Source organism: Mirounga leonina, unplaced genomic scaffold (assembly GCF_011800145.1).
Source record: "Mirounga leonina isolate KUSES-001 unplaced genomic scaffold, KU_Mleo_1.0 Mir_95, whole genome shotgun sequence".
In the NCBI taxonomy this organism is placed as follows: domain Eukaryota; kingdom Metazoa; phylum Chordata; class Mammalia; order Carnivora; family Phocidae; genus Mirounga; species Mirounga leonina.
Genome location: NW_023270865.1, coordinates 24,130,066 through 24,146,292, shown reverse-complemented (window position 1 = coordinate 24,146,292; position 16,227 = coordinate 24,130,066). Strand labels below are relative to the sequence as shown.

The following is a 16,227-nucleotide window of genomic DNA, read 5'->3' as shown; positions in this document are numbered from 1 at the left end:
GTGTGCTTACTTGACAGGATTCCTGGCAGCATCTGGATCTTGGGCTGTGACTGAGCCTATTGTCGTGTTTATCTGAGCATCTTCTCTTATCTGTAGGATGTAGGCCAGTTTGCTGAAGACGGGGGGCTCATCCACATCTTCCACCATAATTCTGACTGTAGCTGCATCTTTGAATGGACCCAGGTAGAGAAAGCGGGGTTCAACATGAGGATTGGAGGCTTCCACCTTGAGGGTGTACACTTTCTTCTTTTCAAAGTCCAAGAGCTTGGGGAGGGGAGGGGGAAGAGACATATTGGAAGCAACGAAGACACACAGAAAGACATGAGCCATTTTTAGCGCAAATCTAGGGTAAATGAATATGACCGTATTGCTTAGGAACATCACCACACAGTGTGAACTTGGGCAAAGGCATGGGAGTCCAGATGCCACGCTGTCCTGATGAAAAGTGTGGGCTGAAACCACAGGGCAGTCCACAGAAGTGTGGAATAATTTAAAACCAATAAGCCATGTGCTTCAAAGCTAATAATTAGTTTTGGTTACTTTTTTTAAGGATTGCACTTCCATCATGTACGGTGTGATAGTTTCTCTTTCCTTTAGCACGCTGTTACATGTGTGTATCTGTAAGGCTGCTGCCTTGCAAGTGGGTACAAGGGTGCGAGGTGTGATGGACAGGGAAGGGAACCTGGAGGCAGGAGTCTTATAAGACCTCCTTTAAAAAAAATTCTTGTATTTGACTAGAGGGAGCCCTGTCAGGGGCACGTTGGCAAATATGTAGTAGATTATCATGTGTCAGATGTTGTCACATCTGGCTGTCCTTGAACACTTCATGAGTGTTTTAAAATTTGCCAGTACCTGGACCCCACCCTGGATCATTAAACCAAAATATCTGTGGTGGGGGTGGGAATCTATAGGTTTAAATGCCTCCCCCAGTGATGCTGATGTGCATCCAGAATTGAGAACCGCATGTTTGCATCATGACTCCCTTTTCCTCATTCAGATAAAATAGATTTAATATGGTTTTGTGGGGGTTTTTTTGTGTGTGTGTGGTTTTTTTTGTTGTTGTGCATGTGCATGAGTTGATAAAATATTCCGAGTGATATCCTGATAAGGGCATCGGGCTAATTACTTGCCAACGAAAGTAATGATCATTGCTGTCAGAGGTCTTTAGGAAAAGTATCTCTACTTCTTGAGACATAGTGAACCCAAATGCTTATTGCTGACTTCTAGTTTTAGATGATGATATGACAAGGCTCACTAGAAACACAATTAATCGAGATATTAGTGAATGTGATTTAGTTGGCTAGGCAAAATTTCAGTTTGAATCTGATAATGCACTAAGAAAATTAAAAAGGTTAATGCACACTAATGGGCTTCCTAGTTATATTATAGTATAAAACGTTGGTCTGAGTGTCGCTTAAACATGTTTTAATGTGTTCCCAGGTATTAAGACATGTAATCCAAAGCTTAAGAGGAAAGAATTTTCTCGTTATTTACATCCACCTATGCTTATATTTACCAGCGAATATAACAGTGTGCTGTTATATTAAAGAAGAGAGAAAATATTACACTGTACATGATGGAAGTGCAATCCTTAAAAAAAGTAACCAAAATTAATTATTAGCTTTGAAGCACATGGTTTATTGGTTTTAAATTTTTCCACACTTCTGTGGACTGCCCCGTGGTCTCAGACAATTTTGGGGGGTAAATAGTGAGTGAGGACATAGGGCAAAAATTGGAATTCAGAAATATAAAAAATTTATTATCATGTTCCAAAGAGTAGCTAAAGAGCTCATAGGAAATTTGTGTTAATTTATTTCTGTGGTCTTTTTATATCCTCTCTCTCTCTCTCTCTAATTCAGGCCGTCTTTATCACTGCTTGTGTTATTCTCTTCCTTCAAAGCATGTATCAGAATTTATAACTACACACTTGTTTGTTTGCTTATTTGCTTCCCTGTCTCTTTTCTGCCTTAGATTGGCAGTTCTGTGGAAGCAGAGACCATTCTGTTGAACGTACTATTGTACCTCCTGCATCTAGAAGAGTGTCTGGCACGGTTTGCTTATTTTTCATTGACAATATTTATTTTATGTACTTTAATGTATATTATTTATTTGTGTCATTTATTTACTTATTAGGAGGTTCTTAATAAGAATATATTGAAAGTATGAAATTAATGAATGCATCAGATTATCAAGGACCTCTAAAAGCCAACCATTAGATTTGGTGTTTAAAAAAAAAAAATTAGTAAAATAAGAATCTAGAGGAACGTTCATGTGAGATGTAATTACCCCGGTTACTCGGGGACTGGAGAAAAGTGAATGTCTCATTTGCATGGTAGTTAACAAATGGCATTACCTTTTTGACAGTTATAACCCCTTCCTGGGTTTCCTGGTCAGTGATGACATCAAACATGTCCAGCCCCTCTCCCTCTGTAATGCTGTACTCAATTTCAGCATTTTCTCCCGTGTCAGCGTCACTGGCTTTGATCCTGCCAATCGGCGTACCGGGCGGAGAAGATTCGGGGGTCTTAAACTGGTATGTACCTATTAATCACCAGACAGATATAAGTCAAGCACAGATGAAGGATGCTCTATCATAATAAAGACAAAACTTATTTTCTAACAGTTCTTTCAGACATTCCTACGGATGCAATCAGATTTGTACTTTCCTCACGATAATTAATGGTGCTCTATCCTCCTTACATCCTTACTTTCATGATTGTTAAGAATATTTCTTCTGTCATGACCTGTCTCTTTGCAGATGGAGAACACTTTTTTTGTTCTCTAAATAGGCCTCCAGGTTCATGGGTATGATGGCAAGAAAGACTAAGCTGCTGGGGGTGGGGGTGGTGCACAAGGTTTCGAAGCCCCCGTTGAATAATCTTAGCAGAAAGAATGGGAAAGAATTTAACCTGACCTGTGACTTCAAGCCAATTATGAGGTAGTTCTTAAAAGGGTTCTTTGTGTCATTGCTAATAACAACTGGAGGTGAAAATAAATGACAGCGATCTAGAGGATGTATCCAAGCAGACACTCACTCACACAGGGAGCTGGTCTGGCTGCAGTTAGGGATACTACATTAGACGCATTGAGAGAGAAAGCACCTAATTGTTTCTTCGACTAATCTTTTCTTTTAAATTTCATGACAGTATTTTTTCTATGCATAGGTTTCTCCTATTCTTATATCTGTATTGCTGATTTAAAATCTGTATTTCATAGATGTACACTTTTCTTATGTCCTCATGTTGCAAAATTAGTTTAAGGAGACTGCATATGAGTTTCAAACTTAGATCCACCAGACCAGCATGTACTTAGGACAAAAAAAAAAAAAAGAATAAGAACAAAACCTATTTTACTCTCACCCATTACATTTTGCCAACCATCCATGCAAGTTATTTTGGAAAAGACATAGACTATGAGACTATGACACCACTAGAATATAGTCATGCAATAATATTCATCCATTCAGTAAATGTTGGGCTCATCCTTGGCAAAATGATAACACAAGCCAAGGTTTTCCTCTAGAGTTTTTCTCCCCTCCTGTGCTTTAGTACTTTATTCAGTAATGATCACGTCATCCAAGGAGAGAGCAAAGTGAGGTAAGGTCCCTGTGGTATTCCAGGTGCTGGCAAATCCTTTTGTTATCCTTCCCCGGGGCATTCCCCTATTGAAAAGGAGGTTTTGGGGCACTGTATTGCTGAGTCTGATATTGTCATTTCAGGCCTCTGTGGGGGAAAGTTTTAGGGCCTATAAAACTTTTCTTCTACTCATTAAATCAGAAATTAGTTTGATGCTCTGTTTTTTGCATTTAGCTGTGGTTAAATACTTGAAAAAACTAAAAAATAATTTAATGATTTCCTGTTGATCCATGTGTATCTCCATTATAAAAGAAGCCCCTATTAGCTGACCAACTTTAAAGAAATGCCATGATTGGGTAAGTGGGCATTCTTTTTAATAGTGGGCAGCTATTTTCTCCTGGAAGACAGGGTTCAGGTAGTTTACTTAGATCATGGTCAGAAATGAATTTTGTTCCTGGAAGAAAAATCACATTAAAACCAGTACCCACTTGAGGTGCTCTATGTGCAGGGCTCTAGTGTACTGCCTGATACAAAGTGGGCATTTAAAAAGGTCGTTTTTCCTTCTATCGAGTCGTGAGAGTTAATGATTGCAGAGAAGACTCTCCTATCTCAATTAACCATAATATAGAAAACTGTTTGTGATTATAAATGGATTAAGTACATGGTTATTTCCCCGATTGTATTTTTAGAAACAGTAAAATGATAAATCCTCCCCTTATAAAGCTTTGTGAGGATTTAAAAGAGATTACATGACTGATTAAATTCACAAAACATAAAGTCAGGTTTTTTTTTTTTTTTTTAAACAAATAGCAGCATGCTTGTGTACATATGTTCTGCACAAGCAGATTTATGCCTGGGGTAGTCTTTTTAATAAGGAAAAATAAAACAATGGTGTTAGCTTTACAACAATAACCATATCAGAAATTGCTCAGCTAATAAAAGTATGGTTCTTACTGAGGTCCCTAATATTGATAATTAATAATAATGGAAAATAAATATCATTCTTAAAGTTAGAGTTTTACAAAAGTGCACAGAAGAAATTCATTCAATCAAATGTTCCTACTCTGGGGAAACCGGGGAGGATTGTCGTTGACATCAGTCAGCGTAATGTTCACTGTGGTCGTCCCAGATAATCCCCCCATCTGGCCACCCATATCCTTGGCTTGAATCACCACTTGGTACTGCTCCCTGTTTTCTCGATCCATGTTGAGCAAAGCTGTCTTGATGATACCTATGGATGTGAAATTCAGAAGTGAAAGGGGATGTATTAAAAATACTTTATCAAATCATTTATTTATACAAACATGGATTGTTATCCACAATATGCAAAACACTATACAGATGTCATGGGTGACTTAGAGATGATTCTAGGTAGCCCTTATACTGAAGGAAATTAAAACCACAAGGGGAGATAGATCCATTAAAACAAACAAACAAACACCTATCATACAAGGAGAGTAGTACAAGCCAATTCTGCAGTAGTATAGATTGTAGGTAGTATAAATATCATGTGTTATAAGATTACATAGCAAAATATAACTTGGAATGTGGTACAGTGTTATCCTACTTTAGCTGCTTGATAAAAGACATTTAAGTGTACTATGAGGAAATTGTTAAGCCATTTCCTTGAACTGACTCTTGAGCTTCACTTTACTGAATCGGCTAATTGCCCATCAAATATACCTACCATAATGAATGTTCAGAGCATTTTCTAAACCACAAAACTATGGTCTTAAGAAAACACAGCATCAGTTCTCCCATAATTATCATCTGTGTGATCCTAGAAAATTGAAGTTTTCCTAAAGCTGATGTGAGCATGAGTTCAACTGGTCCCAGCAGTGACCAATATTCTTATGTTAGGTTAAATTTATCTCTATTGTCAGGTAGTTATAAAACAAGTAGTTGAAAGAACTAAAAGTTTGCCTAATCTCTATGTAGGCTTTATGCTTAAATTAACAACATTCTTTCAAAAATCTTTATAGGCTTTGAAGGCTTTGAAAGCTTTAAAGGCTTTATAACCTTCTCTGGTAGCACATTCCAGTGCTTAACAACTAACGAAGCTCAAAATATCTTTTTTTTTTTTTTTTAATTTTTAACACGAATACCTCAGACAACAGGTCAATTTTAGTCCTAGAGTCCTGGCTTCAGTGAAATTGCAGCTGCATCCTGTTCTCCAATCACAGTACTTCTGTGATTGGAGAACAGAAGATCCCCTTAGCCTTTGTTCTTTACGTTAGATATTTCTAATTTTTCATCCTTATTGTTTTTCAACTCAGCATTTTCTTTCTCCTTGGGATTCTTGCCAAGTTCATTGCACCTCCTAACACATCAATTTCCAACTGGATCTAGTAATCTAGAAAAGTTTTGATTTCTACTAACAATAATGGATGCTTGAAAAATGTATGGAAGAAACTCAACTCCTATTATGATAGCAAAAATATGTGTAGAATTTAATGTACAGCACAGACAATATTTCCTAAGAAATAATTCATCATAAGATAATATGCTACTCTGTGGAGAAAATGCAGAAAAATGAGATGTTAAAACAAGGATTCCATTAAGGAATCCACTTTGTTTATTAGGATGGTATCAGTTAGGATGGGCTAGACAATGTCATAACAAACAAGGCAAAATCTTACTTTCTTAACACAGCTAACATTAATTTTTTTTCATGCTCTGAGTAGGCCAGCAAGAAGCTCTGCTCAGGATAACAGACATCCAGGCTGGAGACCAGTGTCAACATTGGTTTCCATCTGTGATCTCTGTGGCAGGAGGAGAGGAATGTGGATTGTGCACCAAGTCTAAAAGTTCTGCTTGGAAGTGACTCGGATCACAGCCACATTTATTGGCCCCCACAAATCTCCTGGCTACCTCTATCTTCAGAGCAGTGGAAAGAGATACCAAATAACTAGAAAAAGAAGAATTGGAATATTTGTAAATAGCCCTAATGGCTATCAGAAGGGACTGGTCTTTAACTTCACCCCAAACTGGAAGAAAAAATAACATTGTAGAAGTTTTTCTGAATCTACCCTATGTAAACATAATGGATGAAACATCCATTGTCAGATTTCTTGATTGAAATGATGTGGATTTCATGTTTACAAGTATATTGCTGGTACTTGGCAGATGAATCTAAGAAAATCCAATTACACTGATTGTTTTTATTAAAAAATATGCCAGCTCAGCTGAACATGTCAATTAAAATTACAGATTGTAAAAAGAAGATCAAAAAGGAATTCTAACCTGTTTCTGATTCAACTGAAAAATAGGGCTGCCCCTGTAGGATACTATACACAACTTTAGCACTGTTCCCATAAGTTGGATCATCAGCATCAGTTGCAGTAACTTGGACAACAAATGTGCCTGTAATGATAGAAACATGAATTGAAAATAAATTAAGGGTCCATATGGATCCTTGACCCACACACAGAAAGGGAAAGCATGATCTTACTTTTGTACAAAACTATCATGGCAAGGGAGTGGAGAACTTCAGGACAGTACTAGGTTAAATAGCCTTGGATTTCTCACTCTGAAGGAGTGTGATCAACATTCTAAATGTTGTAAGGGTTAGGTTAAAGAGAAGCATGGGGATGGTCATGACCTTGGGTGGAACCAATTCCAATCAATCTCCAAAGGTTGAGATTTGATTGGATTCTTGGTATGGTCATCCTTGGAGGTTATCCAGACCTAAGTCAGTCAGCATCTTGCATTACTTTGTTTATGGGGATTAGTTTCAGGGTTCTCCAATCAGGAAGCCACTTGTGATTTTGTTGGGAATTCTGTGTCACAGGTGCTCTCTCTCCTGGACTGTAATGTGCTTATCGAGGGCCTGTCAGTGCAGCAGCTACTTTGTGACCTCAGAGATGCCAGCCTGAGGACAAAGCTGAATAGGACAGAAAATTTCAGAGAAATAATTGAACCTAAATCAAACCATGTCCAAAGCCCACTTAACTTTTGACTTAAGTCTGACTTAAGTCAATAAATACTTTTATCTGTTTAAACTAGTTTGAGTTAGGTTTTCTGTTACTTGCAAATAAAAGCACCCTAAATAATAAATCTACCTAATAATTCTAAGAGGTTGAAAGACCTTGAACCTTAAAAGAGATAGTGTTGGATTAAATGATTGATTAAAACACCAGAGTATTCACATCTGGAGCCTGTAACTCCAAAAAAAATTATTATAATTAAATGCACAAAGAAGGCTATGATATTTTAGATCAGCATTCTTGTTTTAAGGACTGCAGTCGCCTAATAACCTTCAAAGTATTCCTAACCCCCATGAAATTCCACACAGATTTTTGTATTTATGCTTACATGTCTATTTCATTGAAGAGAATATCCATAGATTTTTATCTGATTCTCAAAGGAATCTGTGATTTCCAAAAAGGGTAAGACCCTCTCATGAAGATCATCTCATGGCTGACTTTTGGTATTCATATCAGATAAATGGTAAGCATACTGTTAGAGGTCTCCAGTCCATGGAAAGGACAGGCAAGTTACATTCAGGGAATATTAGAAGTTTTACATTGCTTTTGTAATATCTGACCAATCCTGTTTTTTGAACAAATATATTGCACTGTGTTAGGGTTGGATGCTCTGGATGTAGTATGTTGACGCATGAGATAGAGCTCCCGTCCTTGTGATGTGGGAAGGAAGGTGGGGAGAATGAGAGCATTATATAATTTTAGAGCGAGAGCTAATAGTAGAAGTCAACAAACACCCGCATTCTTATTTGACATCAAAATAAAATTTGAATGCGTTTAGAATATGATTATCTGGATGTTTGGGGCACCTGTTAGTTGCCAGATATTATCCCGGGGGCTCTGCACTTGTTTTCTCATTTCATCCTCATGATAATCCTTAGGAGTTGACCTTTATTATTTTTGTAGATATGGAACTGAAGGATCAGAGACATCAAGCTGCTGCTTATTAGTAGAATTTCAGACTCAGGTCTGTTTGACACCAAAGCCCATTTATACCACCCTGCTGCCGCCCCACAATCATGATGTAATTTCTTTAAGATGCTTTTTTATATCATCATAATGATATGTTAATTTATGATAATGGTTAATATGAACATAACTGTGCCTGTGTGCAAATGAGAAAGCCTTCCCTTCCTCAAGACATGTTACTTCTAGCTACCCCCCAAATATTGGTAGTACATATTAATTCTATAATGGCTTCAAAAGTGAATGGCACCCCCTAGAGTTGTGCAATGACACCTTGCACATCAAGTTTTGTTTTCTGGAAACTGTTTTACTGGGTGGTGCTGATGATGAGAGGTGCTTTGTTAATTCTTCCTGCCTTTTACCCCATAGAGGAAAAGTACTTTTTTCCTAACAAATCCTCCTTTTAAAAGAGTTCGAATCCCTCTCTTTTGCTTTGCTGATGGTTTGTGGTTTTTCTAACAAAACAGAGTGGCTTTAAGTAATGAGATGAGCAACTTCTTGATGAGAAAGATTTAGAGGGTTTACAATCATTTCCCTAGATTAGGTTTTTCCAAGTCTTGGAACTGTGACCTAAAATGCCTCTGATACCTGACTCACAAGATTATGGAAAAGTTATTATTATGTAACTTAGCCCTTCTGAAGTTGACACTGAATGAAAACAAAAATAAGCCTTTATACAGGTAAAGTAGCTTAAAATTTGTTACTGTCTCCCATGAAGTATTTTAATGTGGCTAAGAGTGATGTCAGTAGGATTTTTTAAAAATTTGAATTCTGTTAACCTTCTCCCAACTTAAGCAAATTAAAGCCGTACTTATTAACTTTAAAATTGGTAGTAGAATTGTGCACAAGATATTAATTCACCATATTAATGTCATGAGAATCTTTTAATTTCCATCACTTAGTAAAGGATATATCCCCTAGACATCATCATCTGCACATTGTTTATGGATTTTTTTTTTTTTAAGTTTTCTTTGGGTCTCTTTCCCAAAAACATAGTTAATTAAAGCAAATGTCATTACTCTTCAGTCTGGATTGTAGATTCAGGCTTTTGTTTTACACTGGGGAAATCCTCACCTCAGGCCCAGTACCAATATGTGCTAAGAGAGGTGGAGAGGGCTGCTATCTCTCAGCCTGAGGACGAGAGTGGGCACCTGGGGGGGGGGGCAAGAAATAGATGAGGTGATGTCTCTTTCTTCCTCCTGTTCTTGCCTGCCATTTTTCATCCCTTCATCATTAGAGGAAATGCTGTTTTCTTAAAGTAATGATAAAATGAGACTAGTAATATTAGGAAACACAGGTGCACTTACAAAAAAGGTCATAAAGGCAGTGTTTGAAATAGGATAGTTTTGGAATTTAGCATCTAAATTCACTCAACTCAGTAAATTTCACTCATAGGATCCTTTATTCAGTTGATGTACTAGAGGAGAAACATTGTATGGTTGAAATCGCATCTCACTCACCAACATCAGACATTTCAGGAACAGTGGCCGTGTAAACATCCTTGGTAAATATTGGTTCATTGTCATTGATGTCATGGATCTTGATGATGAATTCGGATTCAGGCTCCACGGGCCTCCCTGTCCTTCTGTTTATAGCTTGAGCTCGAAGGATGTAAACCGGTTTTTCTTCCCTGTCTAGCCTCTTGGTGGCTTGTATATCCCCTGTGTTTTCATTGATAATGAAGAGATCTCCTGCTCCATCTCCTGAAAGGATATATTTAAGTGATCCATCTCCTCTATCCTGGTCTGAATGTAACTAGTGTAGAAAAAAAAAATTAAAGAAAGTAAAAGTCAAGCATGTGATTCTAAACTGTTTGTCTTTATGACGCTTGCTATGTCAACTTTCATTTAGTCCTTTCTGAGGGATGCAGGTTTGGGTTTTGTTTTGTTTTTCTCACTGTTTACTTAAATCCTCAATAGTAATACCATTCATTAATGAATATGTTGCCTTATAATCACAGAAATTTCCAAAATTGGAACAGAGCTTATAGAAAATGTAATAATCCTTGTTTTGGAGAAGGGAATTCTAAAGGCCAGAGTAATAGCAAGATGCCCAAAGACATATTAGCCTGGTTAGAATGGAACTATTTTAACTATTTTCCTGACAGCATTCAGATTTTACAAATACACTATCCTCCTCACTTTTATGTATCTGGACATGCAAGAGAAGTGATATGCTATTGAGAAAAGGAGTTTGGTTTTTGAAACAGAGACCTGAGTACATTCTACCTCTATATATTCCCATTTTGGTGAATTTAGGGAACTACCCACTCTCCTTGAGTCTTATATGATGGAGTTTATAATCACTTTTCTGGGAAGGTGTGGTATTTATTTAATTACTTATGAAATTCAACTCAAAGCATTTGAGAAACATCGAAGTGTTGTCATGAACAGTGCCTTGAAAATCCCTTGACTAGGCAATTTACAAGGTCACTTAGAACAAGAATATTTACTACTCAGAATTTCATTTAATATAGGTGAGAATCTTCTAAAAAGTGGAGCCAGACTTAAAATGGAATAGTCTGCATTATGAAGTAGTGGGTGCCCTGCTCCTGAAGGTAATCCAGCAGAGGCTCTGATAAGACTGTCAGTGAAAGGCGTCTGGGTTAAAGGTTGAAGTGAATGCTAATATACCATTGAAATGGAAGATAATGATTCTAACTTTGATGACTTGCCCATGTTGCCTATCTCAGCAATGATTTCTAGAGTGTTGAGTTCCTGTTGTGTCTTTGGTTCCCTTTTTCCCATTAGAAAAAGTTTAGAAGGAATTTTCTTAGGTCTTCAGATAAGCTAACCCTATTCACAAATTTGCAGAAGTGAAAATTGAGGAGAACTATTTTAAAATCCTAGTTGTAAGTATCAGCTACATACAGAAGAGATAGTTTATTGGGAAGGTAGCTAGTCCTTAAACCTATTTCAGCTCTGTCTAAACAGAGTGTGGGCCACGTTACGACAAGATTGGCAACAATAGCCAGGGGTAAGCCGACCCAGTGTCCTGTTGATGAATATCACACGAAATGCTTGAAGTAGTGTCTTCAAGCACATTTGAAAACAGACTCTTGAACCAAAAAGGGACTTTTAAAGTAAGCGAATCCAGCCTTTCTGAAAGTGTATCTCGTGGACTATCATTTATACAAAATGCTGAGGAAAAGGGGTTCTGTGCTCCCATAAGTTTGGGAAATACTTCTACTTCTTTTCTTGGGCGTCACCCAGTTAACATATTAAAGGCTGTGAATGCCCACAGTTCAGAACTGTACTTGATTTTATTTAATCTAGCTTTCCTGAACACTCCTGGGTGAAGAATCCTTTTTGGATGTTGGCATTCCCGAGGAGACAGTTTTCCAAGAAACACACTTTGGGGACCATGAGCCAACTGAATCCATTATCGTAGAATCAAGAAAACCAAGGCTCTGGTTTATGTAGTGCTTTCAAAATCATACACCTTGTGTGAAAGTCAGAAGACTAGAACTTGAGCACAAGAAGAGGCCCTATAGATTCTTCGGTGCAACCCTCCTGTTTTTATAGAGATTGGGAAACTGTGTCCAAAGCCACACAGCTAATGCTAGTTAATAGCAGAGTTTGAGGAAGAGAATATTATTCATACAATTAATAGCCTTGAAAGCAATTTGGCAGAAATAACGGAAGATAAATGGGAATGGGGAGGGAATTGCGTAGAAGTGAGACAAACGCCATAAGAAATGTAAAACAAAAGAGGACTCCATGATTTGTGTAATGTGATATGCTAAGGAAATGTTGAAACCGTGATTACACAGAAAGAGCCACTGGGGAAAGTTTAACTCTCCATCGTCAAATTCTAATGACTGAAGAGAGCTCTTAAAAAGCTATTTCATTAACTCATGAGTAATGAAACCAACATCACTGCCCATTGGATCTGCCTTCCGGGCAGCCATGGTCAGCAAACCTGGCAGAGTGTGGGGGGGCACCGCACCAGAGTTCCAAATAGGAACTGTGTTCATTCTCTCTCACTCACCACGTGTAAGATCATAGCAGAGTCAATTAACCTCCCTGAGCCAAGATCCTTATCAATAAAATGAGGATAATAGAACCACAGGACAAGTGGATCAGGAAGATCTAATTAGAGCCTATGTACAAATTCTATATTAACTCCTATGTAAACATGCCGTAAAAGCACATTTTAAGATACCATTCCTGTTAGCTTCTCATTCATAATAAGCATGTTTTGACTCTTATTTTGAATTTGAGAACTTTGTTGTAAGGACTTTGAAAACCCAATTTTACAAACACATGGCCTCTCTAAGGCAAAATCTGTCATCAAAAGCTAGTATTCTTCTACTGGGTGGCAGCTGCTGTCTTTCCATGTGATGTATGATACTCTGCCTTCCACTAGATTGTAGACTTCCCTTGCTGGTTCTTTCATCACTCTCAATATGTAATTGTTGCACACTTAGTAGGTGAATACCACATCTGGTCACAAGATTTATTCAGGTAAAAGTAATCAGAAACTTATTTTTAGCTGTCAGGAGAGACCATTTCGGTGACTTATAGAACAAACACCCGAGACGGTATGAAAGGGCAGTGGAGACACCGACTAAGAGTATGAACAGGATTGCTCTCCAGATCCCAACTCTGATTTATCAATATTTGAAAACTAGTGGGAAAATGCATCTCTTTACGCAGGTGTTGTCTGATAATAAAACAATTTAACCTTATCCCCCTCAAAGTGCAGTGCCTGTTTCTGAGAGAGTGCAGAGAGCAGAAACCTCCAGAAGCCTTGGTGTGTTCTTTCCCTTTCCGCTGAACTCCCCTGGGGCCAGTTCTTTTCTCTCTTCTTGGGGAAAAGAGGAAGCATAAGACATCAGTGCTAGAGAAAGTGGTGGTGGCAACCAGACATTAGGGGTTTATTGAGCACTTAGATTTTAATTGGATTTTTTCTTTTGTGATGTCATTCATCATGGCCACTGTAAAAGGCAGAAGTTAAACAACAACAAATAAAAGGTTGTAGGCTGCCCGAGGCATGTTTTTACTAATTTCAGTTTAATGTGGCTGTTCCATTAAGTTTAATCATCTGGCTCACTTTTAACGATTCACCATCAAGTAAAAATTATCCGCTTTCCTCAGAAAGTCACATCTCATTGGGGGCTGGCAGGACTTTTTACTACTGTACTTGCAGCATTTTGTTCCAGAAGGGGCTTGTGGTCTTTGTTTTTCTGTTGATTTATTGTTATTTTCAAGTGCAACACACTGACAAATAAAGACGGGGATTTGGGGTTGTAGACACGGCCCCACGGAGGTCACGCCAGAGCAGTGCCGGGCTGTTTTTACTGGCTCTATGTCCCAGCTCTCAACTGGATTTGGACTCCAGTTCAAAGGTATAACACTAATTGTGCTGATTTTTAGTGGTTTATGAAACGAGCTAATGCCGCCCTCTGCCTCCCATTACCTGTGTGTCACTGAATCACTGTGTGGGTCAGTAATCAAACTGAGTCTTCTAAGCATATGCATCCCTGAGACAGAAAACAGGCTCTAAACCAAAGGAATGACCCACAACAACCTGAAAGGGGTTATAGGATTTTTTGCTGAGGTAAAAAAAAAAAAAATTAGATTATGGCGAATATGCTTGTAGAGTGTAGTGCAAATGTTATGTGGCCATTTGTGAAAGGTAAAGGTTGGCAATCAGCTATGTCACAGGGAAGTCAGAGAACAGTTGTGAAAAGGTGTCCAAATGGGACTGATGTGGAGAAACTGGAGTGATAGCAGAGAGAGAGAGAGAGAGAACACCTTTGTGCTAACTAGACTGACTATTATTTTAAATTAAGAAAATAAGTCTACAGTCAAGTTAGGACAAACTGAGGCTTCACTGAATTCAATATATATATAAGTATATATGTATATATACATACATCTCTCTACACAATGCATGATACATAATGCGAGCGTGAAGGCTTGTTGGGTAGAGTTTACACCAGGAAGACATTCAACCTTGCTTGAAGTACGTGGCAGGAATTAGAAGTAGATTCTGTTTTAGAGATTATAGGGCCAGTAAATAAAAGTATCTTTCAATAAAATTTTATGTTACATGTTTTAATATGCTGTATTTGAATGCTAATGATTTAGTATAAGTTAACTAATTTATATCTGATGACTGCTTTACAAATGAAAACGCTGATGGTAGCATGTTATTGTGGCAGGTTGTTGGAACTAGTTAGAAATGGGGCAAATTCTCAGGCCCCACCCACCTCCAAAATCAAAACCTCAAGGGGTGTCATCCAGCAATCTGTGTGTGTGTGTGTGTGTGTATTTAAAGATTTTATTTATTTATTTGAAAGAGAGAATGAGCAGGGGGAGCGGGAGAGGGAGAAGCCGACTCCCCACTGAGCCAGGAGCCCAATGCGGGCTCAATTCCAGGACGTTGGGATCAGGACCTGAGCCGAAGGCAGACACTTGACCGACTGAGCCACCCAGGAGCCCCCAGCACTGTGTGTTTTGAGAAACCCTCCAGGTAATTCTAATGAGTGTTCAAGTTTGGGAACCACTGCCTTAACTATAGACTTGGGCAGGGGAAAGAAATGGGCATAGGGGCGCCTGGCTGGCTCAAGTCGGTGGAGCATGCAACTCTTGATCTCAGAGTTGTAAGTTCTAGCCTCATATTGGGTGTAGAGATCACTTAAAAAATGTAAGATCTTAAAAAAAAAAAGAGAGAGAGAGAAATGGGTGGAAATGCATGCTAGGTACTAGCTGTGTAACTTTGGGGAACTTAGCTAATCTCTCCACATCTCAGTTTTCTCATCTCTATGATAGGAATAATGACGATACGGAGTTTACAAGTATGTTGCTCTGAAGATTAATAAAATAATGTATGTAAAATGCCTCACAGGAGGCCTAACTCAGAGAAATGCTTCAATAAATCATTCTCGCATCATGAAGTATTCAGAAGGTGGAAAGATTGGAGTCTGAATTCTGACTTTCCTGCTGATTAACTAAATTAGTTAGATTAACTTAGTTTCATTCTGTCATCTCTAAGATAGAACCTCAGAATAATGAACTTTTCCAGCGATTCCTCCTGTACTTGTCCCTTAAAAGTTGGTCACCCTTAGGCCCATGTCTTAGGTCCTTGTCTTTCCTCATTTCACATATTCTCCCCTGATGAGATCATCTCTCTATTTTCCTGTATTCAAATATTATCTGTGTGCCCTTGATGCTCAAATCTATAGATGACCCCAGGGCAGACCATTTTCTCAAGATCCAGAGTCAAAGATGCATTTGATTTCCAGGCGAGTCTCTTGGACAACTTACACTCAGGACTTCTCAACTGACTTCATCACCTTCTCTCCAAACCTGCTTCTCTGTATGTCCCGTCTCTGTGAAGGCCACCAGAGTCATCTTAGACCCTCCCTCTACCTCCATCATCCACTTCATTAAGCCACCAAACTCCTGTCAATTCTACCTCTTATCTTGACTCACCAACTTGTCTTCCTTTCCACCACCCTGGTCCAAGTCACCGCCATTTCTCCCTGGTTTGTTGCAATGAGGACCTCCTAACACATACTCTGTCTTGCTTCCTCTTAGTCTATTTTCCTTTCTGTAACTAGCCCAACTTAAACAGTAACAACACCAACTCTAAGGATGCCATTCTCTTCTAATTAAATCCTCCAGGGTTTTCTCTTTACTCTCAGGATAAAAGTGCCCATCCTCACTCCTTAACACAGCCTCCAAAGTCCACCA

General features: G+C 38.4%; 1 protein-coding gene and 1 long non-coding RNA gene across 2 annotated transcripts in view; one reads left to right on the top strand and one right to left on the bottom strand.

Moving 5' to 3' along the window:
- CDH6 (cadherin 6) overlaps positions 1-16,227 on the bottom strand; it is a 125,626-nt gene that overhangs the window by 20,938 nt on the left and 88,461 nt on the right. Inside the window, exons 3-7 of the mRNA XM_034998864.1 lie at positions 9,985-10,279; positions 6,819-6,938; positions 4,639-4,806; positions 2,354-2,541; positions 11-264 (exon numbers count right to left, since the gene is read on the bottom strand). Coding sequence (XP_034854755.1) covers positions 11-264; positions 2,354-2,541; positions 4,639-4,806; positions 6,819-6,938; positions 9,985-10,279 — 1,025 coding nt within the window. The remainder of the gene's footprint in view (positions 1-10; positions 265-2,353; positions 2,542-4,638; positions 4,807-6,818; positions 6,939-9,984; positions 10,280-16,227) is intronic.
- The window catches only part of LOC118006276, a 78,261-nt gene that overhangs the window by 21,004 nt on the left and 41,030 nt on the right, over positions 1-16,227 (top strand). The window lies entirely within an intron of this gene.